We start from the raw sequence: 25110 nt of genomic DNA, 5'->3' as shown, positions 1-25110 counted from the left end.
TTTTTTGGTGCTCTAACTGCAGAACTATGTTTCTATGGTCATATAAGACATGTGTTATGAATCATGATATTCACAAGGCACGCACTGACTTTTAAGGCAGGTGTAAGCTGAACAGAAAAGTCCCTAAAGGTCTTGATGCTATTGCTCAGAACCACCTCTTTGTTTGTTTCTATGCTTAGTGCCCTTTCACACCAGTTTTTTTCAGTACACAACGTCTGACTGGCATCCATCAAGAGGTGCTTTTTATTTTAGGTTGCATGGTCTGTGAGCAACAAAATATTTCTCCTTTTGACATGGGTGAGTCACAAATATTGTCACAAACACATGTTAAATGAAATGGCAGAATAAAGGCTATATATTAAGTCAAGCAGTTCTGTATAAAGTCCATTTTTTAAAAAATCACACTCCTTAAGAATTGTAGAGATTTTGATATTAACCCCATATCACTAGTAAGAATTCAGATTAATGCTAAAATTATTTTTTTTTCGATTCATGACACCAAAGATAGCAAAGATAGCAAGGATAGAGTTCTACATAAGAGGTTTGAAAGTCATTACAACAGACATTGAAAGAATTATAACCTTCTCTGAGATCTTTTCTTTTATAATAGAAGGCAGTCATACATCTACCTAAGTCTTTTTAAAATTATTAATTGAAAAATATCAGTCAAAACATCTATTCAGAAGCCTACAGAAGAAGATATTTTTCACAAGCAGTGTTTTTCTTTTGGTAAAACTTTAATTAAAATCATGTGACATAATTGTGTCAGCAAAAGGTGATTTGGTAAATTCACATTAATCTTTGCACAGAAGTTGGCACTAACTCTTGTCCCAGTATAAGCTGTAGATTCTCGTTCTGTTGCCCTTTGAATGTTTATTTTTTAAATTTTCTTTTCTGTGGTTTCATTCATATCACTTTCCAACTCCCCAGTACTTATTTATCACTCAATGTTTTTAAAAATGCACTCTGGGATTATGGGTGTAGCACTTGGGAGGCTGAGGCAGGAGGATCGTTGTGAGTTCAAGGCCAGCCTGGGCTACAAAGTGAGCTTAAGGCCAGCCTGAACTACAGAGTGAGACTCTGTCTCAAAAAGACAAAAAAAAAAAAAAATGTCTTGGCTATAATAATGGTACTCTAGCTGTGTAGGAGAACATTTTTGTTTTTAGAAGATACATGATAATGTTTTTAGAGGTAAAATGTCACAACATCTATAACTTATTTCTCAATTTGTCCAGTAAAAGAAAAAAAACCATATACATGTACCAATCAAGACTAAGCAAGTTAGCAAAATGTTTATAATTAATAAATCTAAGCGAAGGCTAAAAAAATGCATTTTTGGAAAACTTCTAGTTAATAGTAGTTAAAGTTTTTGGTTTTATAATTAAATAAAAGGAAATGCTGATGCTTTGAGGCATGTACAATTTGATCTCGAGGATTTAGGATATGATTTATTTCTAAAGGAACCATGCATTGCGTATCATTTGCTATTCAGTTGCAGTTTCACTTCTCTATTTAGAATGGACGTGTTGCAGAGATTTGCGTGCCAAATGCCTTCTTTCAGCTTTTATATTACCGAAGCAATTACATCTTTGTCAAAGAAGATTGCAGGGGGACAAATAATTTCAGAAGCACAAAACATGTGGTTGGGTGGCAGCTTTCTATCCCTCTTTATCTTTAGAGAAAGAAATTACCTCTCTATCAGCTTTCAGGGGCACTACACAAGTTTAAATACCTCTCAGAAAGAAAGTTAAAAAAAAAAATAAAAACAGAAAACAAAGTAAAAGAAAAAGAAAAATGTTCAGAAACCTACTTCCTAGCCAGGCATCTTAATTTCTATTTAAAAGCTCTGAGGATTTTAAATCAGGTCACCTGACATTTCATAGTCCCATGCTTGGTCTCTGCACGTTAGAGATGCATCTAATTGAATGAGGGTGAAAGACTCACGCAAGAATTATGATCTAAGCAGTATCAGAAGTAGACCCATGCTGTCCTGAATTGGAAATTTCAGCACGGAAAAAGAAATGATCTCAATCAGTTTCTTGCAGACGTTTTCTTATGTACTGCTTGTTAGTGGAGTGCTTGGGACAACTGGCTGGGCCACAGAATCCTGGACTGGAACTCACTGTTCCGTCTTGAAACCAAGTGTAGGTGAATGATGGACACTGCCCACTAAAAAGAGTTTTAAAAAATCACTTGGAGCTGGGCGTGGTGGTTCACGCCTGTAATCTCAGCACTCGGAAGGCTGAGGCAGGAGGATCACCGCAAGTTTGAGGCCAGCCTAGGCTACAAAGTGAGCTCAAGGCCAGCCTGAACTGCATAGCGAGACGCTGCCTCAAAAAGACCAAAAAAAAAAAAAAAAAATCACTTGGATCAAAAGTCACAAATGTATGGCCAGTGCATCTCCAGTCATTTTGTTTGTCTATTTAATGTGTATAAGTAATTGAAGTCAACATTTAAGTTGTAATCTATCATGTAAATATGAGAACTTATAGCTTTGAAACAAGCAGAAGAACCGAGCCTGAGTTCTTGAGTGTTGGAGTGTGAGAATTAGCGGTTCACTCCCTCAGGGCCTGTGCAGCTCAATTTGCTGGAGTCCCCGCAGCTCCCCATTGTCCTACGGGGAGCACCTGGTGTTTCCTTTCTTAACTGATACCGGAGGCCTTTGAATTATAACGCTGTGATTTAAATTTATGCTCCCATTCTGCAAATATGAAAAATTGTATGTACCAAGGTCGATGTATTCAAATTCTACTTCCTGCTCTGAAACACTCAAGTGAAAACTTAGTTCTGAAGAAGTCTTTCCTCTCTTCTTAAATTCTGTGCCAAGTAAGCAGCTGACTTGTTCTCAGTTTCTTAGGAACAATTTTGCAGTGCAGAGGAGCTGTATTACTAGCAATATATACTGTTCATTCTTTTGTTTTCTAGTTTGGTTTAGTGTTTGCTTGTTTTTGAGATAGAGTCTCGCCGTGTAGTCCAGGCTGTCCTCGAACTTGTGGCAATCTTTGTGCCTGAGCCACCTGAGTGACTATACTTCATTCTTTTGCTACCCAAATGCCTCCTAATAACTGACAAAGCAACAGGCCGAATGTGATTCGGAGCAAACAGGTGAGGGAAAGAACTGAAAGAGATAATAAGGAGTAGTTTTTGAGGATCTGAAGAAAGGAAGGAAGGAAGGAAGGAAGGAAGGAAGGAAGGAAGGAAGGAAGGAAGGAAGGAAAGAAAGAAAGAAAGAAAGGAAAGAAATGCTCCAAGCCCACTTAGTTCTTCACATGTACCAACACTCCCAGCAGCCCTATTATTACTTTCACATGAGGAAACTCAGGCGCAGAGAAGTTAAGCAGCCCAAGAGCACACAGCTGCCAAGGTGGAGGGGTTGATCCGCACACGGGGAGCGGGCTCCACCCACCGCTGCGTGCTTCTGGGCGTGCGTCGTGCTGTGCACGCCTCACGCATCTTCGTCGCTGTTGCTCTTTTCTCCTCCCTCTCCACTTCTAAATCCTCGGGAGAAATTTCATGTTGAACTGCCCCGCTCGGGCTTCCTACTTCTAGATCTTTCTAGGAATTACTTAGTCCCGTTTCATCTCCCTGTTATCCTTGCCTCAGGTTTACTATCAACTCCCTTTATCCTTAGTTCATGGACTTTGTAATAATTTTGAACCACAGCGTGCTGTTCTTCATAGCGAAGAAGACTGGGAGTTTCTAAAACTGTTTGGGAGTTTCTAAGACTCTCCTGAACCGGGAATCACACGATGTTTTCTGTCACTCTTATCCTTTACACTCAGGTAATTTGATGAAAATTCAAGAACTTCTGTCTGAGATTAAACTAGTGTTATGTCTAGTAGACTCAAAGACTTAAAAGGATCTATTTCTCTCGCTTAGGAGGGTATTAAGGAGGCTATAAATAACTCCTTTACTCCACTCTCGGGATATGAAGCGGACATGCTCATTGATAGGGTTCAGTGTCTGTTACATTAAAAAATTTGAACAGTATTATCATGTTCATGAATGTAGACGATACATTTGTTTTAAGTGACCTAGCAGTAAGAGTCCTCCAAGTAATATGGGGGGATGTGCTTGTAATATTGATTATATATCTGACTCCCAGGAGTGGTGAGCAATAGCATTAATCAAAAGAGAATTTAATAAACTCCTTGGGAGAAAGGTTATGATTTCATTATTTAAAAATTCAGTGAAGACAGCTGCAGTTGAACTTTCACAGGCACTAATCCAAATAGATCATCTGGCAAACACAGGAAATTATTTCTTGTATTTTATAACTAATATGCCAATTTATTAATTTCCAAGTTCACATAAATTCCACTGAGGTCACTTTTAGCTAAGAACTCACCTGAAGAATACTGCCTCATGAATGCTGGATTTTAATTTGGACTGTAGTAGCTCTGTTTGCAAGCAGATAATTGTACATCATTTTCTTTAAATGAAAAGAGCCTTTTAGGCTTCAATAAAAATAAAAGCAGCATACTTTTAAAATATAAGGCCAAATCCCCCCCGCGGAAAAAAACCACAACCCCTCACCCCAAAATACCTACTCTGAAAAGGCTAAAGTATATCACAAATAAGAATTCTTTCAACCTCTAATTAATGTATATTGAATTTCTATCTGTTTTTCTCTGAGGTATCATTGAATTCTCTGGTTCTTCTGGTCCAAAGTTTTAGTAACAAGAACCATGGGAAAATGGATATAAATTTATCTATTAAATATTTCTAGAACTGTGAAGGAGGCTGGGCGTGGTGATGCACACCTGCATCCCAGCACTCGGGAGGCTGTGGCAGGAGGATCACCATGACTTTGAGGCCAGCCTGGGCTACACAGTGTGTTCAAAGGCAAGCTCAATCGTAGAGTGAAACCCTGTCTCAAAACAAATACATAAAAACAAATAAATGGATAAATAAGTAAATAAAATAAAATAATAGAAATGTGAAAGTGAACCACTGATTTGACTTTTCATCATGGAAATTTTTTAAAACAATTTGACCATGCCTTTTAAAATAATTTATTTTGAAGATGTAATTGCTTTCAAAATGAGGATATTGTTCAGGACTTTACCATACCCTAAAAATCTGTAGTTCAGTCAGGGTTAGGAAAGTACATCTTTCTTTCTTTCTTTCTTTCTTTCTTTCTTTCTTTCTTTCTTTCTTTCTTTCTTTCTTTCTTTCTTCCTTTCTTTCTTTCTTTCTTTCTTCCTTTCTCTCTCTTTCTCTCTTTCTTTCTTTCTTTCTTTCTTTCTTTCTTTCTTTCTTTCTTTCTTTCTTTCTTTCTCTCTGTCTCTCTTTCTCTCTCTCTCTCTCTTTCTTTCTTTCTTTCTTTCTTTCTTTCTTTCTTTCTTTCTTTCTCTCTCTCTCTTTCTCTCTTTCTCTCTTTCTGTCTTTCTTTCTTTCTGTCTTTCTTTCTTCCTTTCTTCCTTTCTTTCTTTCTTCCTTCCTTGGCTTAGCATGCACGATACGTGATGGATGTACAGGGTACGTGGAAATGCTGGATGGCAAATCTCTCTCCTCCCAGACTTATGTCAGGTCTTACTAGGCACCAACAGTTTTGAAGGCTTACTTCTGTAGTGGAACTACTAAAAGGTATCAAAAGTTCAAGGATGTTAGCAAAAGCATAACTTGCAGCAATTTCTTATCACACTCTAGGGCGATAGTCAGCCTCTGAAATGTTGAAGTCAAGGTCGTATGTGGAGTGACTTGCCAAATGCCAGTATTTGTCTGCGATCATTCCTTTGCTAACAGGCTGACTCATGGTCTTCCTTGTGTAACGTAATTCTTACTTGCATTCTAGCAGGCATGTTTGACAGCAGAAGAGGAAGAATACGGATGAACGGTCACAGCACTGATGGAAGGGTATTCTGGAGGGGGACGCCATCCACCCCTGATGCCCCAGGGGTAGAGCTTCACAGTAGTCCTGTAAGGCGTGTTCATATGTCTTCCTGCTTTGTACCTCCAGTACAGCGCAGTACAAATGCTGGTGGCTGCACGTTAGCACCTTTTTGCCTCCCACTGTGCCAGCTGTGAAAAGGCGGCTTTCTCGTGGTGCTCCAGGTACAGCATTAGTGCTCTCGGCGTGGAGAAAAACTAAGCCTCTACATACAAGTGCAGGCAGGTGGGTTTGTTTTTTACTGTATCTAAGAATGTGGAGGGATTCGGAAGTATAAAAAAGTGGGTGGGGTTCAGAGAAGAATAAGAAAGCAAAATTTGTCTTAAGGAGAAGTGCAATCTAAGTAAGATATGTAGGGCTTGAGCCAAAAATATGGTGATAAAAACACAGAGAATTTGTGTGAATACCCCTGGAATAGAAGAAAGGAACCTGCACCAGCGGAAGTACAACTAAAACCTGTGGTGTACGAATTTGTTACAGGTCTTGAAAAATGGTTCAGGCTTTGAAATGGTCACTCGTTCTGAATTAACGCAACATTCCAAGTGAATATACATGTTTAGTTGTCTGCTTTTATTGTACAGCAAAAGCTAATTTATTATCTCTACTTATTTGGGACAATTGTTTTAGAACATAGAAATTAACAGAAATTTACTTTGCGATTTGTGAAGCCTTCCAGTGATGTTCTACCCAGAAACTTTACTATTAAAGTGTAGCAACATGGTGTTCCAAGAGGCAAATCTACTGCCGCAAATCATATGTGATCGTGTTTAAATTCAGGCTGTGCTGACTCCAGGCAAGAGCACTTCTTTCCTTTTGTCCTGCCTTTTTTTTTTCTTTTGGTTGCTACAAAATTATGTCAATATTCTGTTCATATTTACGTGAGAAGTTCTAATTTTATAAATTTAATTAGTGAAAAATGCCAAGTGTGTGTTTGAATTCTATTGTCTGAACAAAAGCAGGCTTTATAAGGTCTTAATTGATGTGGTATCTTTCATATTTTTAGTCTACAAATAAATGAAGTATTACCATGAAATATGTTGCAGCAGCAACCTTAGTTGAAAAGAAACTAAAATATGCAGATTTTCTTTCTAGCTTAAAAGAGAAATCTCCAAAGGCAATGCATGTCAAGTTTAAGGGAACATAGTATTTAAACAAAGGTAGCTGCAATAATTTAATTTCAAAGCAAAGGTTGACAAGAAACTTACAAAGCTGGATTTCTCAAAGTCTGCACTAGAGTTGCCATATAAACCATGTGCATAAACTTCTGCTGCTCACCTCATGTGAACTCTGGGGCTATGCGCTTCATAATTAGGTTGCAGCAATTTTAAAGCAACAAGAGTCTGCACTTCCTGAATAAAACATGTACTTCAAAGTAGATCTTTGGAATAATAAATAATAGAAAATATCATTATTATGGACATCCCTGGTGAGATTGTATAAGGGTTAGTGCATGTGCTTCAGAATCATATAGACTCGGTGAAAATCCCAGCTGTGCCGTTTGCTGCTGTTATTTTACAGTTCTGTCACTTACTGGTGTGAACTGGTCTATGTTCACACTGAGGCTCGGTTGTCTGAAAAGAAGATTTCAGCTTGATATTCAGACCTTACATGTACTTAGTTTTAAGTGTTAAATTTTAAAATCAGTAGGTGCACACAGTCTATCTCTGAAAACACATTAGGACCTGAGATGCTACATGCACGGGTGTCTCATTGAAATATCCATGATTCCTTGTTGCTACTTGGTTCTTCATTTTTTTGGACCATTCTTCAATAAGGGCATATTTTTTGCTTTTGCTTCAAAATTTGGTTCTATGTTTTAAAATACAAGGCAGCTTGCACTGAAAAACCACATCTTCACATAAATGACACGCTATATTTGTTCTATATTCAAATGACCTTATATATTACTTTCCACAAGGCTCAGATCCCCCCAAATATTAATAATTCCATTGAGTTATTCAGCATAAACATGTGGGCATGAAAGAAGTCCAAGAGTCGGTTTATGATCGTGATGCTAATCTGACGGATCACATGAGTGCTGCCTTTGTTGTGGCATTTTCTTATTCATTTGCATATTTAGGTGGTATGAAGCACACAATAAATAATTTCTAATTGGCAGGGACAATTGAAATTGGATGTGAGCAAAAGAAGAATTCTGAGTAAAAGGTAACTTATGGGGCTTAGATTAATCATGTTTTCTTTACTTAGAAAACTAGAGAGAAAGCAGGATTTATTGGAAGGTGGCTTTATGGCTAGCTCCATGACCTACTGATTCTAAGTATGTGTGGTCAGTTTGACAGTTTCCTCATCAGCAAAATGATTATATTTGCAGCTAGGTACTGCCATTTCGTAGTTTTAACAGTTAAATGGATCCACGTATACAATGGCAGCATGCTATAAAAAAATCAACATTTATTTATGTATTTATTTTTTTTGGTTTTGGGAATCAAACTCAGGACCTTGTGCTTGCCAGGCAGGCGCTGTGCCACTGAGCTATATCCCTGGCCCCAAATCAGTGATTTAATAGGAAGGTATAGATTTAATTCTCAGTTAAAAGCTGTATAATCCTTAGCAAGTTCTAAGCATTTCTGAGCTGCAATTTCTCTTTCTACACAGTGGCTATTACATAAGATTATCATGAGGATTTAATGACCTGAAAAACATCTATCAGAAAGCCCTGCCTGATACTTCTTTATTAATATAATGGTTTGTGAATTAGAGTTAGAAATAAATATTTGTTGTCATATTGAAAGTCCTTAGATTCATTTTATGTGTATATTTAAATTTCTAACCAAAGAAGTTTGGTTAAGTTCCTCCTAGAGAACGGAAGCATCCTCTAGAAGATTACTAGCCTTGTTATTATGGAAAAATGTTTGTCATATATTGTCAGGGAGTAAAGAACACACTACAACGTATATAGACTGATTTGTCTCTGTTAACATATTAAAAAGCATATGAACTGGGCTGTTATAAATTTTATTTTATCTTGGCTTACTGATTTTCTAATATAAGAACAAAGGTTCTCATTATTCCGATAACAAAATAAGATATTATGGTGTTGAAGCAAGTAACAGGGAGGAACAGACTGACCTCCTTCGGCTGAACAGATGACCACAATCTGGCTGAAAGGTCCGTCCCCTTTGTTGTTGTAGACGCCAACTTTCACTTCGAAGGGGGTCAGCGGAGGCACACTTTCATCTCGGTAGATGAACTGGGAAGCGTCAGAGGATGTCACCATCTTCTCTTTCCAACCCCGTGTTCCATTGGGTCTGAAAGCCACGATGTAGCCAAATCCTTCCCCATTCTGGAACTCTTCAGATACTGGCTAAAGGAGGACGGCACAATGAATTACCAGCAGTATGTCCGATGAAGCAACAACGCGCTGCTTCCAAATCTTATTTTTTTAACAATGGCGGTCGAGAAATAAACAAGCTCAAACCTTTTGCTCTGGTGAAAATTAAAATAGGAAAGTACTTTGGCAGTTCGGGGGAACTTAAAAGCCTTAAAAGGTTAAAAATGAAAAATTACATCAGTTGGTATGTAAGAAAATTCTCAAGAGTATTGAAAACTCTTGAAGTGAAACAAATTTGCTCCAATTATACGTGTACGAAATGAAGGCCTTAGATTCCACGATAGAATTTAACACGCGGAGGAAAGCTGTGATGCGGTCTGGCGGCTGGGAATGTCTTGTCGGTGGGAATGCTCTGCAGGCACGCCGCACGACACATCTAAAATAGACTAGTGTGAGACCCTCCTTCCAGCTGCATCTGTGCACTAAGAACATGAAAAACAGCCGGACTATGGCACGGTTCCGGGGAATTTTTTGTGCTATATGTATAAGGTTTATACTTAAATTTATCAAATGGGTTTCAACTGCCTATCACAGCAAGGAATAGCTGTAATGACTAGTAGGTGGAACAAAGGTATGAGACACCAACTAGCCCAATACTTGACACATAGTAGATACAAAGAAATATTTATTAGTATTTTTCTTTTGAATTTTTTTTGGTACCAGGAATCAAACTGAGGACCTTGGGCTTGCCAAGCAGGTGCTTGTGCTACTGAGCTATACCCACCGGCCCTCTTTTGAATTTTGACTGAACAACTATGCATTGATTGGAAGAAGGAGCACAAAGGCTATCAAAGCTCATTGGAAAAGTCAGGTGTCTCCAGGGGAAATAAATATACTCTGTAACCCTCTTCTACTCCCACTGCTTTCCTTTGACAAAAGATATTTTCTAGGCTACAAGACATGGTAGATGAATGAATCTAAATTTTGTGATCAAATTTTGCAATTCAAATTTTGCAATTCTGTTCACTAGGGAAGAATTTAAACTCCTCCTTAGTTTCAAAATTTGTAAAATGATGAAGATCTTCCCTACTGGAAGGACTGTTGCATGGGTTAGATAAAACCTAGACCCTATGCTACATATCCGTGGTGGTTAATTCCTTCCTCCCTAGTGGTTTCCAAGTAAGTCAAGGTAACTACTTAATTGTAAAGGAATTAAATATCAGACTGAGCCAGACACCTGAAGCAATTTGCAAGAGGACATGCTTTAGTTATTCAAGCTTTGGTCTGAGATAGCTGATATGACAGGAAAGAATACTTTCTACTTGGCCAAAATATCACCTGGGACCTCATATGAAGATGAGAAAGACTCATGTTAGCAAGAAATACGAGCTCAAAGTGTTTACTTCAGTTAAACAGGAGCTTCCTAAGGCTGTCTGTACCAGGCAGATATTCTTAACTGTAGCCGTACTTTAAGGAAGTCAACAGGTTTGATAACTGCAAAGGCTTTCATACCTCCCAGGCAATGACCAACTCATGTCTTCTTCCACTTCTTCCACTTACATTGGTGGGTGCTGTTTTTGGAACTGAGGATAAAAATGGATAGAGAGTGAGGACAGAGAACACATGAGCAATTTCCTTACGATATGGACAAACCATGACCCTGCATACGTTGGGCAAAATCCTGCAATAAATAAGTCAAACATTAGTTTTGAAGTTAGAATGGTTAAATTAAATACTGAGGTAAAATATTTGTGATGGAATGCTTCTACATCTTTGTGGGATAATTTTAAATATATCTCATGGCCACATACTTCTCCCCAAATTCGTTCTCAGTTAAATCCTGTTAGTGATGTCTACATCATAGTACCAATAAAGCTAAGGATATCTACTAGTGCTTAGGCAAATTTCATCCTTTACATGCTTTCCTCCACTTTACCAGTGGTGTGACTATTTTTGTCACCCCAGGGCTTACAAAACCCTTGGAAAAGTTGACTCCACCATCTCTGTTACCAGATCCCCCAGGAAGCTCCAGGTTAAGGAAACTTGAACAATGCCATGGAGTGAGAATCTACTTAAGTGAATAAAGAGTTTAAGTAATCTGTCATGAGTCAGTCTCCCTGCACACTGCAAAATATATAGGTGCTCAGAGTAACTTTTCAAATGAATAACTATTAAAAGAATAAATATGTCAAAGGAATAAATTTCCCCTTCAGTGCACCACACCAAAGAATCTGCAGTTGAATGGGAACATTTTCAAATGAAGAACCGTCAAATGCAGAAAGCTATTAAAAGAAATCATTTTCCAGGCTGTGAGCCTGCATTAGCAATTTTATACTTTTGTATTGCCTTTCTAACTAGCATATAGTTCTTAAATGATATTGATATACTATAAACAATAAATTCACTCCTGTATATTTTATAGTTGGATGAAAATCTATTAATTACTGGTAGATAGTCACGCAGAATTTTATACACCAGAAAAAATTGAAGTGGAATTTATATAGTCCTAGAAAGGAAATAAAAAGAGAAGTTTTTCTTGGGTCCAGGAGGTGCAGGAGAAAAGCCTGTGAATATATAATTCATTCTACAAAAATAAATAAGCTGTATCCTCCAGGATCCAAATTGCAGTGTCTGGGGTATTTTTCTCTATGAACAAAATTCTTCTCTTGCTCAACTATGTGTAGCAGCTACCAATATCAGACTATATAGCAGCAAAACACATACAAACGTAGTTATATACCATATTTTTTTCCATAGTTGTAAATATACTGAAGATTATTTATCTGTGGATTTCAGTCTCATGAATTCTCTAAGAATTACATGGAATTGGGTTACTTTTACTGTCATACAAGAAATCAGGTAGAATTCAGCTGAAAACATGATGGTATTACAGCAACGACCAGGAATATGTCTCAGTTTAGTTGAATAGTAAGCAAATAACTCATTTACATAAATATCTAAATAATTTAGTCATTGATACATGTAACAATCTGTTACAGATCAGTATGTCTTGATGCCAAAACTGTAAACTATGTACTAATTCTAAATGTATTTTCTACTCTATAGTATGTGTGAGGTTCAAAAGAATGGAATAGAATTAAATGTATTTGTAAAAGGACAGGGGTATAAGCTTCAAAATATTCCCTTTGTGGCTAATCTCAGAATTGTGAATATTATGGTCATCAACACATAGTCAGATGAATAGTGGAAGCAATGTCATATGTCAATATCAAGCCACTCTGGCTTGTGTCAGTGCCATTTAAGAAAAAAGTGCACACACACATATACACAGCGCTTCACTCTGATCTCTGACAACTCATATTTGAAAAACTTACTCGACTGTCACTTTGAATTAGCTTTATGTCCTAAAGTTAGGGCTTAAAATTCTCTTCTTGGAGCATATCATTCTCATGGTCATGAGTTTTTGTGGAGAGACTAGACACAGGAGTTTATTTTCCTATTTTAGTCCTCAAACATCACCTCCAAAGAAGATGTCTAGAGATTCTGGATTGGAGGCAGAGTGAGCTGTGGACTCCAGTAGACATCTCCTGACTTTGCTGAAAAGACACTAGTAGAACAAGATGCGAAAAACTACGGTATTTAAAATCCAAGCCTTTAAAACCCGGGTAGTTTTTTTACACAGTCCATTAATATTTTCACCTTTTAGAAAATATATTGAAACATTTTAGGCTTTTGAGTAAAAAGTTAAAAAGCAACTGTTGAGGGGCTGGGGATATAGCTCACAAGCACCTGCTTGGCCCGCACAATGTCGTACGTTTGGTTCCCAGTAAGAAAAAAAGGAAAAAAGCAAAAAGTAATTGTTGAACATTTAGTGACTAGTGCTACACTGAGGAGATCTGAAAGCAAACTGTTCTCTGATTTGATTAATTTCTACACGAATAACTTCCAGTTTGAATTATCCATAGAGGACTTAAGTTCTACAAAATTTCTTTTATTATTTAAAATAAAAATTAAGATGCCAATTTCTCTTAAAGACAAGATAGCCTATAATCAAAGTAAAGAAGGAAGATCCTCTTTTTCCCGTTTGGGGAAATTAAGAAAAAAATTAGCCAGTTCCTAGAATCAATAATTCTAGTACATCACACTCGAACCTAGGGGAAATGTTGAAAGCAGTCCTAAGACAGAGCTTTATATTCATAAATGTTCACATCAGAAAAAGAGTGAGTCCAAAAAAAATCTAATAATATACTTCAAGGTCCTAGAAAAACAAGAACGATGCAAATCCAAATCTAGTACAAAGAAGGAAATGATAAAGATCTGAACAGAAATTAGTGAAATTGAGACTAAGAAAATAATATGAAGAATGAAAAAAATCAAAACTGGTTCTCCAAAAGAATAAATAAATTAGACAAACCTTTAGTCATTTTTACCAAAAAAGGAAAAAACAATCCAAATCAGTGCAATTAAAAATGAAAAAGATGAAATCTCAAAGGACATGGCTGAACTCCAGAAGATTATTAGTAACTACTTTGAAAACCTGTACTCTAACACGTTGAACCATGGAGATGAAATGGATTGATTCCTAGATAGATATAAATTACCAAAACTGAACCAAGGATATATAAAACCCATGAATAAACCAGTGACAGGCAGTAAAATAGAAGCAGTAATAAAAACCTACTAAGAAAAGCTCAGGACCCAATGAATTCACCATTAACTTGTAAAAAAGCTTCAGGGAAGAGCTAATGTAATATTCCTCAAACTAACACAGTGGAAAGGAAAAGAGCACTCCCAAAGTCATTTCTGGAAGCTTCCATTATCCTGATTTCAAAACCAGACAAGGACCCACAAAGGAGAACTACAGGCCAATCTCTTAGCAATAATCACTCCTTGGAAGAACCTCATTGGCTGCCACACTGCCACTGTGCAAGCTAGGGCCAATCTCTTTCCTTAACACAGATGCAATGTACCCTGAGCAAGATACTGGCCAATGGAATGCCACAAACCATCAAAAAGATTGCACACCATGACCAAGAAGGCTTCCTCCCAGGGATGCAAAGATGACTCAACATGCAGAAATCAATAAATGCAGCATAAACACAAGCAGAGACAAAAATCACATGATCATCTGAATGAATGCAGAAAAGGTTTTGACAGTATCAAAAATCCATTCATGATGAAAAACCTGAAGAAAATCGGTATAGAAGGAATTTTCTAAATCTGATAAAAAGCCATTTCTGATAAACCGACTTCTATCATATTAAATGGGGAAAGGCTGAAAGCTTTCCCTCTAAAATCAGAAACAAGATGTAGATGTCTGCTACCACCACTCTTGTTCAACATAGTACTTGGAATTTTAGCTAAAGTAAACAGGAAAGCAAAAGAAGTAAAAGGGATACTACGTATATACGAAAGAAGTCAAATTATTGTTATTTGCAGATGACTGACCCTCTACATAGAAGACCCCCAAAGTTCCACCAATTGATGTCTAGAATAACCAAATCTAGCAGAATAACAAGATACAAAATCAACACAAAAAAGTCTTGATGTCATTGGCATAGGCAAGGATTTTCTGAACCAACCCCCAATTACACAAGAAATAATATTAGGATCAGCAAATGGGATTATATAAATATAAAAAGCTTCTGCACAGCCTAGGGAAAAAATCAATGAAATGAAGAGAAAATCCACAGAATGGGAAAAAAAAAAAAAAACCTGACAGATGTTCTTTGGACAGGGGACTAACATCTAGAATATATTTTAAAAATTACAAAAGATTAGTCTACCCTAAAAAGACCCAATCAAAAATGGGCAACTGAAATGAACAGACACTTCTCAGAAGAAGTATAAATGACTAATACATACATGAAAAAATGTTCAGCATCTATGGTCATTAGAGAAATGCAAATTAAAACAACACTAAGATTCCGTCTTACTCCATAAAGATTGGCTATCATCAAGAAATCAGTAACAAATGCTGGTGAGGCTACGGGGGAAAAGGAAGTCTTCTTCACTTGTGGTAGGAATGTAAACTAGTACAAGAATTATGAAATCAATATGGCACTCTCTTAAGACACTAAATCTAGAACTTTTATTCAGCCCACCTATTCCCATTCAGGTATCTTTCCAAAATAACTAAAGACATCATATTCCAGTGTATATATATACACATGTTTGAACTGCACAATTCATAATAGTTAAATCTTGCAAAGTCTTGCCTGTCCACCAACAGATGAATGTATAAAGAAAAATGTGGTATTTATACATAATAGGATACTGCTCGGCCATCAGGAAGAAGAACCTTGAGTCATTTATAGGAAAATGGATGTGTTTGAATCCATAAAGTAAAGTAAATCAGATACAAGTATTAAATAGCATATGTTTCTCTTATTTGAGAAACCAAAAACATAAAGAACAAAATACAGATAAATAACAGAAAATAGGGAGAATAGCTTTTTTGTAAATGGGAAGGGGACCAAGAGATTCAGAGAGAGGGGAGAGGGAAGGGGAAGGAAATCAGAAGAGAGTTGAGATGTGTTTTGTATATGTTCCAGTGTCCCATGAGGAACACAATGATTATACACTGCAAACATCCTTAGTAAGAATAATAAATGGGAAAAATATATATAGGAAACAAGAACTAAAGACAAAATTTTGGAGTAAGGTCTGGGTTAGAATTCCAGGTCTGCCACTAATTTCTTGATAGGCTTGTGCAAGGTTTTGGAAACTCTATGAGTTCTGTTTTGCTGTCTGAAAATGGGGGTAAATACCCCACTGGGGCAGTGCTTTAAAGGGCTGATGTGAAAACTGCATGACATAATGCGGGGCAAATGCTTGCGCTGAGGCCCACGTTGGGGTGCGGCAGTGCAGGGCCTCGGAAGGCAGGAAACGTCCACGTTACAGGTCTCACGCTTCTTCCTCATGGATGCTCTCCCTGCCCTTCCTCCTTCATGCCCAAGGCTCCTGCTGCTTGTCACTTTGCACCTCATCCTTCCTTCCTTCTTTGAAAAGGACCTGCCTAAATATTCCTGGGTTTCCTTCAGAAAGGTCGTTCTTAAGACGAACATCCTGCTTGCAAACTGCCTCTGAAAGTGAAGACGTTTCCTGACTGTATTTTGTAGGCAAGACTTGGCTGGATAACAGTGGCTTTATCGTTTTAGAATCCGTCCGCTATATGAGCCATACCAGTTTTTCTAATAACCATGATTTGGTGTGAGAGGTCTGCTGCTCGCTGTAATTTTTGTCTTAACATTACCGAGAATCATTTCTTTTATATAATATACATAAATATAATACAATTAAATGACCCATTGGGTTGAAGAAAACCATCATGTTCATTTAATAATATTTTCTTTCAGATTTTCCCAGTTGTTTCACCTTAATACTTTCTACTGTCTATATAATATTTTCTTAGAAATCTATGTTGGAAACAGCTTCAAAATACCACTGCCTAAGCCTGTTCTCTGTACATTCCTGGACTTGAAAATTGGGAATTTTTAAAAATGGCTTCAGTATTTGATTCAGTCCAAGTCTTATTTAGCCAGGCTTTCAAATTTCTGTTAAATTCCACTAACAAAGTCAATCCACACACTGCCAGAGAAAACTAATCCAGCTGCACCTTATATTACAGTAGTATTTTTAACTTTTAAAATGATTATTACAGAAGTAGCATGTATATATATTGCAACAGCATTTTATTGTGTTTCTCCCATAACTTCTGATCACAGAAAAGTTTCCTAAGTATGATTGGGAAAATAGCAGGAAGATATATATAGATACGGAGAAAACCCAGTATCTTTTCAGGAGGTAATGCACAAGTAAAGAAATTATAATTAGAAGTTAAACAAGTCCTTTTATGAACTTGTTATAAGTCATATGTAATCTCAGATGCTAAAGTGAGGTAAAGGAAACTATAGCCTTGCTAAGAAATAAAACACTTTTATGACCCTTTCCTATTACCTATCTCCAGCTCATATGCTGTGATAAAAAAGTGACTGTTTAAATTAAAACTATTACAGTAAAAGACAGTGTTATTCATCATCCTCAGAATAGTCCCTTTCTTTGAGCGTGCTTGCTCCACTGTTCCTGCTGCTTTCGGAAGCGATTGTGGAATCATTTTCATGAGTGTGTTTGGTTGCACTGTCACGGCTGCCTTGACCTCCCAAGCTGATTAACAGCAGTAACCTTCCCACCTTGGGGAAGAGCCAGAAGTTGCATGGTACCAGCTGCGGGGAACAAGGTGGCTGAGGATGCACTGCGGTACGTTTCTAGCCTTCTTTCCTGTTGGCTAGCACTCAGCAGCAGCACGCGCCTTACTTCTGACGACATCTTATAAAGGCACGCATGGAAAAGGACTTCCAGAAGAGCTTCAGAAGGGGCAAGAACAATAGGGAAGTGCTTGTGAAGTGAGGAGGAACGTTTCCGGGGGAGTAATGGCAACATGCCTTTTACTGTAACACAATTGAACGATTAAACATGCGCTGTACAGTTCGAGCAGACCTCACATACGGGATTATAGGTGCTGCTGTTTTGGAATTAAGAGTGTCAGATTAGAAGATGGACGTGCTATGGTGTCTGCTTAAAACTTGTCTATTGAAAAGGGAAGGTGTCTCTTGCTAATCAAGCTAAATAAACTTGACAGTGATTAGTGTAATACAACCCTGGGAGAGACTTCATTGCTTCCTCTCACACGCTAAGAGGCTGGTGTTGACCTTCAGAGTTCTGTGGGATGTCCTGTCCCCCTCACTGTGGCATTTAAGCAGCAGCAAAAATAGCTCTTGAGGACATCTTGTATTTCCAAGGCTTGGTGGGCTGGGAATGTGAGATGGTCCTGTGCTCCAAGTGGACACTGTGGAAGGTGGCTTGGACAGGCTGATTGGGACTGTAGCCGATAAGGTTGCCTGGTAAGGACCCACATGTTTCCACAATGCAAGCGCACCTCAGAAGAGAACAGAGGTTCCATCCCATGCATCACTCAGTACTGAGTGAGAAGCACACATCATGCCACCTGAGTAGTCAGCTTTCACCTCCTTGTTTGACCTGGCAACTGCCGTAGTAGCCACAGAAGGGTGTGGCAGGAAACAGGAAGATGCACAAGGAGATTATAGCTCCTGGGCCAGGCCTGTGCTGGGATGCAAGGGGAGAGCGTGATATCGGATGAGACGTTGTCATTTTTATTCAAATTAAACTGGAATTTTTCAATACCTGCAAATGAGACTGCCCTAGAACCTAACAGTGCCAGAGAAATAAATGAGGCTGAAGCTGGAAATGGCTGGAGCACAGTACAGGCCAATAGTCGGAGGAAATATCACTAGGTTTTGTTTAGGCCCTATAGTAGAGTTCCGTCCATGTAGTCCAGCCATATAGGCATGATAAATAGCAGGAAGTACTAACGTTAGAAAAGACTTCAATCCAGGTGTGCATTTGATACAATTATCTGGTGGAACATGATCTCTTAAATGTAGAAACAGTGCTTTCCTTGTGTGGCCAGAAATATGTGTACACCATTTTTCCCTTCAGAGTCAAAAGAGAATGGTGGGGTAGAGTTCCATGTCCTGGGCAAAGGAAGGCTCTTTGTGGAAAAAGAATTTGCATATGGTCTTTTTTTTCTTTTAAAGAGCAGAATATATTTGTGAGGGAAAGAAAGCTTCTGTCCAAGCGAGGGACAGAAGTGGGGCTGAATGTGCTGCCCAAGACTCTGTCTTCTCTAGGGACTTTTATAGAGCAAAACCATGAGGTGAGGCGGGTCCAAGGTAGGGGAAAATGGGAAATTACAAGGTGGGCATGAGGTGGGACAAAACTACGGTCAGCCAATAAGAACTGTTCAGGTAAGATTGATTAAACTGGGATCAAATGGGGAAGTGAGTCATGTAGCAAGAGGGCACAAATACAGAATGGGGGCTCTTCCTGTAAGGGGTTGGGTCAGGGACTCTTCAGGTTGATCACTACCCACTCAGGCCCCCTTCTGTCCCTCTCTTGGACAAAAGCTTTCGTTCCCTCAACACATATGGCCTTTGAAAAGGTACTTTTCATAGATCTTTCTTGGCTCCTTTTGCCATGTTGACGGTACAAGAAACAAAGATGAGTATAATTTGCTGGGGCACTGTGAAAATCTAGTTACAGACTCAGTACTAGCCAGGGAAGAGTATGAAGCAGCCTGTCAGGCCAGACATGGGGTGGGGAAGACGAGTAGAGGGTATGTGTAAGTAGAACTTGAAAATATGTCCTCTATAGAAAAAGAGCTGCATTTCCATGATTACTGTTTTTTAAATTCCCATTTTATAAAGGAATGACTCACTTAAACTGACGATGATAATAAAATAGCTGCTAGTATTTACAGATTATATTGTTAACATAATGGTCAAATGAAATAGTTTTAGTATTTTCTCCATTCTATAAGTGAGAAAAATCAGTCTTAATATGCTTGCTTATGTTTACAATGCTAGTAAATGGCTCAACAGAACATTAATCATGATCTAAACCCAAACACGTAATTATAGGTAAAACTTCTCTTTAAAATGTGCATGAGTGTCTCTTTCATTAAAATTTGAAATAACTAAATTACCAATATTGATATTTACACCAAAAGCTTTGGAGATAATAGACATTATACTACAGAAAGTGTAAAATTTTTCTGAATGACAAGTACATAGTTAATTCTAACTTCTCCCCTTTTCATTTACCTTTCAAGTGTTATAAATTTGTAATTTATCTTGAAGTTCAAGTGATTGGAGATAATTACTGTTGATGTGCTTATTTTATATTACTTCATTTTTACAATAGTGTGTTTTTCAACTTCTGGGCCAGGGATATAGTTCAGCAGCACAAGTGCCTTCTTGGCAAGTACAAGGTCCTGAGTTTGAATTCTGGGGCCAACACCAAAACAAAACAAAACAAATTCATTTCCTAAAATGTGATTTTACTCTGCTGAATCTCAGCTTATTAAATCACAAACCTTTAGATTAGTTCTTTCCAAATTTATGTTAGTTTGATGATAGTAGCATAATTAATTAAACACAAATTTATCTATCTTTGTCTTTCTCTTTAATCACTATCTAATCAAAACTAGTAAGAAAATTACATTATAAATAAATATACCATAAATATATACTACATTAGAACTATGTATTTATACAAATATATTTATATCTCAGTATTAAAATACTAATACTAAAAAGTTGAATCAAGCCAATCTATATTACCTTTATTAACTACCAAGGTGTTTGAAGACTGGAAAATTCAAACACTGAAAGAAAATACAAAGAACATTTTTTGTTGCTTTGGAAAAAAGTAATTTTAAGGTAGAAATGCTTTATTAAAACTGCCTTAGAATTTAGAGTTTTCTAATAAATAAGAGAATTTTAAAAGGGCACAAATTGTTCAAGTTAACATTCTAATTTGCGACATTTTTCTCCCAGGCAGCTTTGTCAATTTTCGAAGTTTAGTTGGTCCGTTAGGAGAGGCTCATCTCGTCTCTTAAAACACTGGATATGTACTTAACAGAGGCAGTGCATCCCTTGAGAGGATGTCTCAGAATATTAGTGTCCCTTTTAATCTGTGCTGCCTGACAAGACAGACACAAAACTCAGCACTTGGTTCAACACCATTAGTAGCTCTAGTTGTATGTGGTATTGAAGCTGAAGAAGCGTAGTGTAGGCAGTACCAGTCTCCCTCAACTTGGTTTCCGCAGAGAGCAGTTCATGCATTTTTCATGCTATTTATCTCCTCTTCTGTAAGATTTTAATGGACTAAAGTATGTCACGTAGATAGACTCAGGATAAAATGGAGAGGCAGAGAGAAAATGACTGAGGTAGCTGCAGAAATAGATGAAGTCTTTTAAATTCATCATCTAAATACGACTTAGCTTAAAATATAAAAGTGGATTTTTTTTTTGCTAAAATGCTTTTTAATAGCACAAGAAGATTTATACTATAAAAAGTTTGAAAGGATTATTCATCCCAAGTGGATTATTTATGTTTGAAATGAATATTTATAGAGGGTCTCTGAATTAGGCAGTAATTTTTGTCTTTGTTTAAACACAATTAACAATATGCAAAGTAAAGCAGTTCTTTTTTGAAAATATGCGAGTATAAGTATTACGATTGGCAGTCATTTCAGTATCTGCACTGAGTGCATAAAATGAGGAAAGACTAACCTGCTATGCTCTTAATTAATGAACACCTGTACACAGTGAAAGCATGGATGATTTTATGGAAGCCTGAAAATCCAACCAGGCAATTAATGTTCAATTTAAAATTCACACTATTGAAACGGGCAGAAAAAAAAAAAAAACTTATAGAAGCAAATCACAAAAGCAGAAAAGTTGAGTTTTTTGTGGATAAAATTTTTCCCAACCAATTTTGAATATTTTACCTCATGTTTCCTTGGTTGCTTAATTTTTTTTTTTTTTTTTTTTTACATTGAAAAACCCTTTGTACGGTTATTTGCACTTACTGCAATAAATTGACCATTTGTGATTCTTTCTTTCTTCAGTGGGGCTAGACAAGTGAGGCTCAACTATTGTAACAATTTAGTTTAATTATTATAAACTTTGTTTAATGTTTCAGAAGTGAACAATTCTATTTTTAGTCCAAATCTATCATTATGATATAAAACGGATGCAATTAGTCTTCACTGCTCAAGAGTCTCTAACCAGCACAGGTGCAGGTGGGGGCGCACAAGGGCAAGAACAAGAGTGTTGAGTACCAGACGCTACTTTAGGTCCCTAAGATAAAACAGGAGGTTAGACAAAGTCTTCACTTTTGATGCACTTTTTCAAGAGTTTTATATCATTATCAAGTACAAAAATCATTAAAAATTGGTTTTTCCTCTCTGTATCTGATACTTCATCCCTCGTCCCTTACTTCTCTATTGGTTTCACATCGCTGTCATTAAATTATAGTTTGTGTTCACTGAAGTTACTGCCTTCGTGGGTACTTTCTCAATAGACTCTTTATTTATATATTTTAATTGTATATATTTGTAGGTACAAATGATAAGTTGATATCTGTGTAAAGTGTAGAATGATTCAAATCAGGATAATTAACATTTCCATCTCCTTAAACATTTATCATTCATTTGGGAAGCTTCTAATACTTCTTTCCTAATTCTTAACAAAATTGTTACAGGATTTCCAGGGAGATAAAGAGCTCAATAAGACTTTGTCCAAAGTAACTAAAATTCCACTCAAAAACTTCATTATTCTTTATTTCTTTATGCTTCTGTTATTTTGAGGTGGTGGGCAAACTATCTTAATTTGTTTTTAAATAAAGCTGTTAATTCCTTTTATGTAGTCATTAGAAATAACTTTTACCAGAGATGCTCATTCGAAAAGACCAAAGGAGTGCTTTGTTTTGTAGGTCAGAGAGCAGACAGGCATTTATTATACACATAGGCTTCCATGGAGGCAATAGGTCAAGCAAGGACTGTGTCTTTGCAGAGTGTGGTTTATCCAGGGCAGGTGGTAAAGGGCAACATAAAAGAATTCTAGCAGAGCAGATTATAGTTAGAGGAAAGTGTTATCACTGGAGGATCACGTGAGCTGATCTATTTTAATTTATGGGTATTCAACATTGAATAAGTATGTAATTAGAAGAATAAGTTAATTCATTTGCATGGTAACATGATGATAGTACAAAGGTTGAGAGAAAGCTGAAGTATTCAGAGGCTTGAATTAGCAGAAACAAGGAGAAAAAGACCCCAAACCAAGAAAACTGAAAAAATGATTTTAAAGGATGTGGTATTGTGATATCTCAGTAGGAATATCTGGACAAATTATACAGTGGCAAGCAGTACAGCAATCATAGTTATGCAAGCTTGCTTTCAAAGCGAATTCTGAGTCTCCAAATCCTTACCTGCCTCGTTTGTGCGGATCATTCGTGATGGGGTGCTTGGGTCTCCGGTCCCAATTGGATTGGTGGCCACCACTCGAAACTCATATTCCACCCAGGGGTTTAAGTCCACTGCCATGGCTGATTCCATGTCTCCTGTGATGGTTTCTGGGACTAGACGGAGAAAGATCACTTCATATCACTAGGAAGACTGGAAAAATACTGCACATGATCACCAAGGATGTCACCGTTACTGGTAGAAATTAATAATTTCTCCTAATGCCCTGTTAGGGCATCATCTGCAGAACCACCAGTAAAATGAAAATCAACTTTTGGGAAATAAGTACTTGTATGTGTCAAAGATATCAGAGTAATTCATATTCTTCCATCTTTATACATAACTGGACATTATATACCTTGCCATTAACTATTAAAAAATCATTTTGTCGACCTTTTAGCCCAAGAGAAAAGGCCAAGACATAGAATAATTAAACAAAGAATTTTCTTCAGTTTCTAGGGAAATTTCTTGAATAGTTCGTTTTCCCCAGTTCTGGCAAATATATTTTATTACTTGACAGTTCCAAAGAGCAGAATAAGAATATATTTCTCTAATTAAGAAAACCCCTTACAATTTGTGGGATCTAAGTGGAAGGTATAATCTCTACGTGGGAGTGACTTCTGCACAAAGATTTTTATAAAAATATAAAATTGTTTATTAGTGCAATCATGTAGTGCAATGCTTTTTACATGGAACACATGGGCCACTGGAGGCCACTTCTATTTTCTCATCTCTGTGTCTAAGACAGTGTCCTAAAGCTTGTTATGGGGTGAAAGGGGGAACGTGGGGAATATGCTGATGAGCAAGGAGCCTCTGGCTTAGCGTTGGCCCTTGATTTCTGTGGGAGTACAACTGGGGAGCTAAAGATGGGGGTTGGGGCTGTTGCTTCAAGGATAGTCCAGTTTTACTATGCAAGGAGAAATTATACCATCTTAAATCTTCCACAAAAATCTCTTCTGAAATGCATCAAAAATGTTATCCCAAATTAGCGGCTCTCTGAAAGGTGAATGAGCAGAGCGTCACGCTGTGGCCTGCCTGACATATCTCAGTGAGCCCAGAGCTGCTTTTCTTAAGTGGTGACGTAAAGATGAAGAGCACAAAGCCTGTGTCTTACTGTATTTGAAGGAAAATTCTTGGGGTCTGGGAGGTGGGGAAATCACACTGTTTAGTGTACAGATTGATGAAATGTTGACCTGTGACATGTCAAGGCAGGAGCATCCCAGATGCTCAGCTCTCTGCAGCCCCATCCTACGCTGTGTCGCCTTTACCTGCTCTGGCTTCGCCGGGAGTTATCTCTTTCACTTCTATTTGTGTCAGTAACTTCCACCAGCTCAGAGCTGCCGGCCCATCTCTACCTGATCTTCATAGAAGTCGCGTGTTTCCTCCACTGCCCCGCTTAGGCCCCTCCTTCCTTCTCACAGTCCTTTCATCCCTCCCTTTGAAGTTCATGACCCATCATTAGCAAAATCCCCTATGCGCTTCTTGTCTTCTCTGAGCACCCCTCTAGAATTTTATTTTAATAGTAACGAGGACATTTTCCTCTTCTCAAAGGATAGTCTTCCTAAAATATGTGTGGAGAAAAATATCCCCCCTGCCATCCCCACCCTGGCCAACGGATCTTTCTGGGCAGAACACAAGCACGCAGGCGTTTTTCTTACAGAAATGAAAAATGGAGCTCTCCTCATCTTTCCTGTGCCAGTCTTGACTTAGGCTTTTGGTCTCTCCTACAAACCTTGTTGAGTTGCCTGTGCTGTTACTTGTCTTATTTTCCTCCCATTCTCTCTTGAACCCACTTTGATCAGGCTCGCTCTTTCGGATTTCCACCGTACCTTCTCCTGTAAGGATTACCAAGGCTCTCTGTTATTGAGACTTGAAAGTCAGATCCCCATGGCTGGGTTCATCCGTGACACAGCTGATCACTCTCTCCTTCTGAAATGCTGTTTAAGCTTCTGTTCCTCTCATCCTTGACTATGCCTTCTCAGTCTCTGTTGCTGCATTCCTTTCATATTCCGGAGATGTCCCAGACGCTCAGCTCTCTCCCATTTTCTTACTGCCTAGGGATCTCAGGCTGTCTAAT

General features: G+C 37.7%; 1 protein-coding gene across 1 annotated transcript in view; it reads right to left on the bottom strand.

Moving 5' to 3' along the window:
- Positions 1-25110, bottom strand: part of Cntn5 (contactin 5) — a 1017390-nt gene that overhangs the window by 38315 nt on the left and 953965 nt on the right. The window contains exons 19-21 of the mRNA XM_005377960.1: positions 23000-23149; positions 10698-10768; positions 8984-9218 (exon numbers count right to left, since the gene is read on the bottom strand). Of these exons, the coding sequence (XP_005378017.1) occupies positions 8984-9218; positions 10698-10768; positions 23000-23149 (456 nt within the window). The remainder of the gene's footprint in view (positions 1-8983; positions 9219-10697; positions 10769-22999; positions 23150-25110) is intronic.

This window comes from Chinchilla lanigera, unplaced genomic scaffold (genome assembly GCF_000276665.1).
Source record: "Chinchilla lanigera isolate Chin_1 unplaced genomic scaffold, ChiLan1.0 scaffold00011, whole genome shotgun sequence".
NCBI classification, from domain to species: domain Eukaryota; kingdom Metazoa; phylum Chordata; class Mammalia; order Rodentia; family Chinchillidae; genus Chinchilla; species Chinchilla lanigera.
Note: the sequence above shows the minus strand (reverse complement) of the source record. Positions and strands in the feature narration are given on the sequence as shown.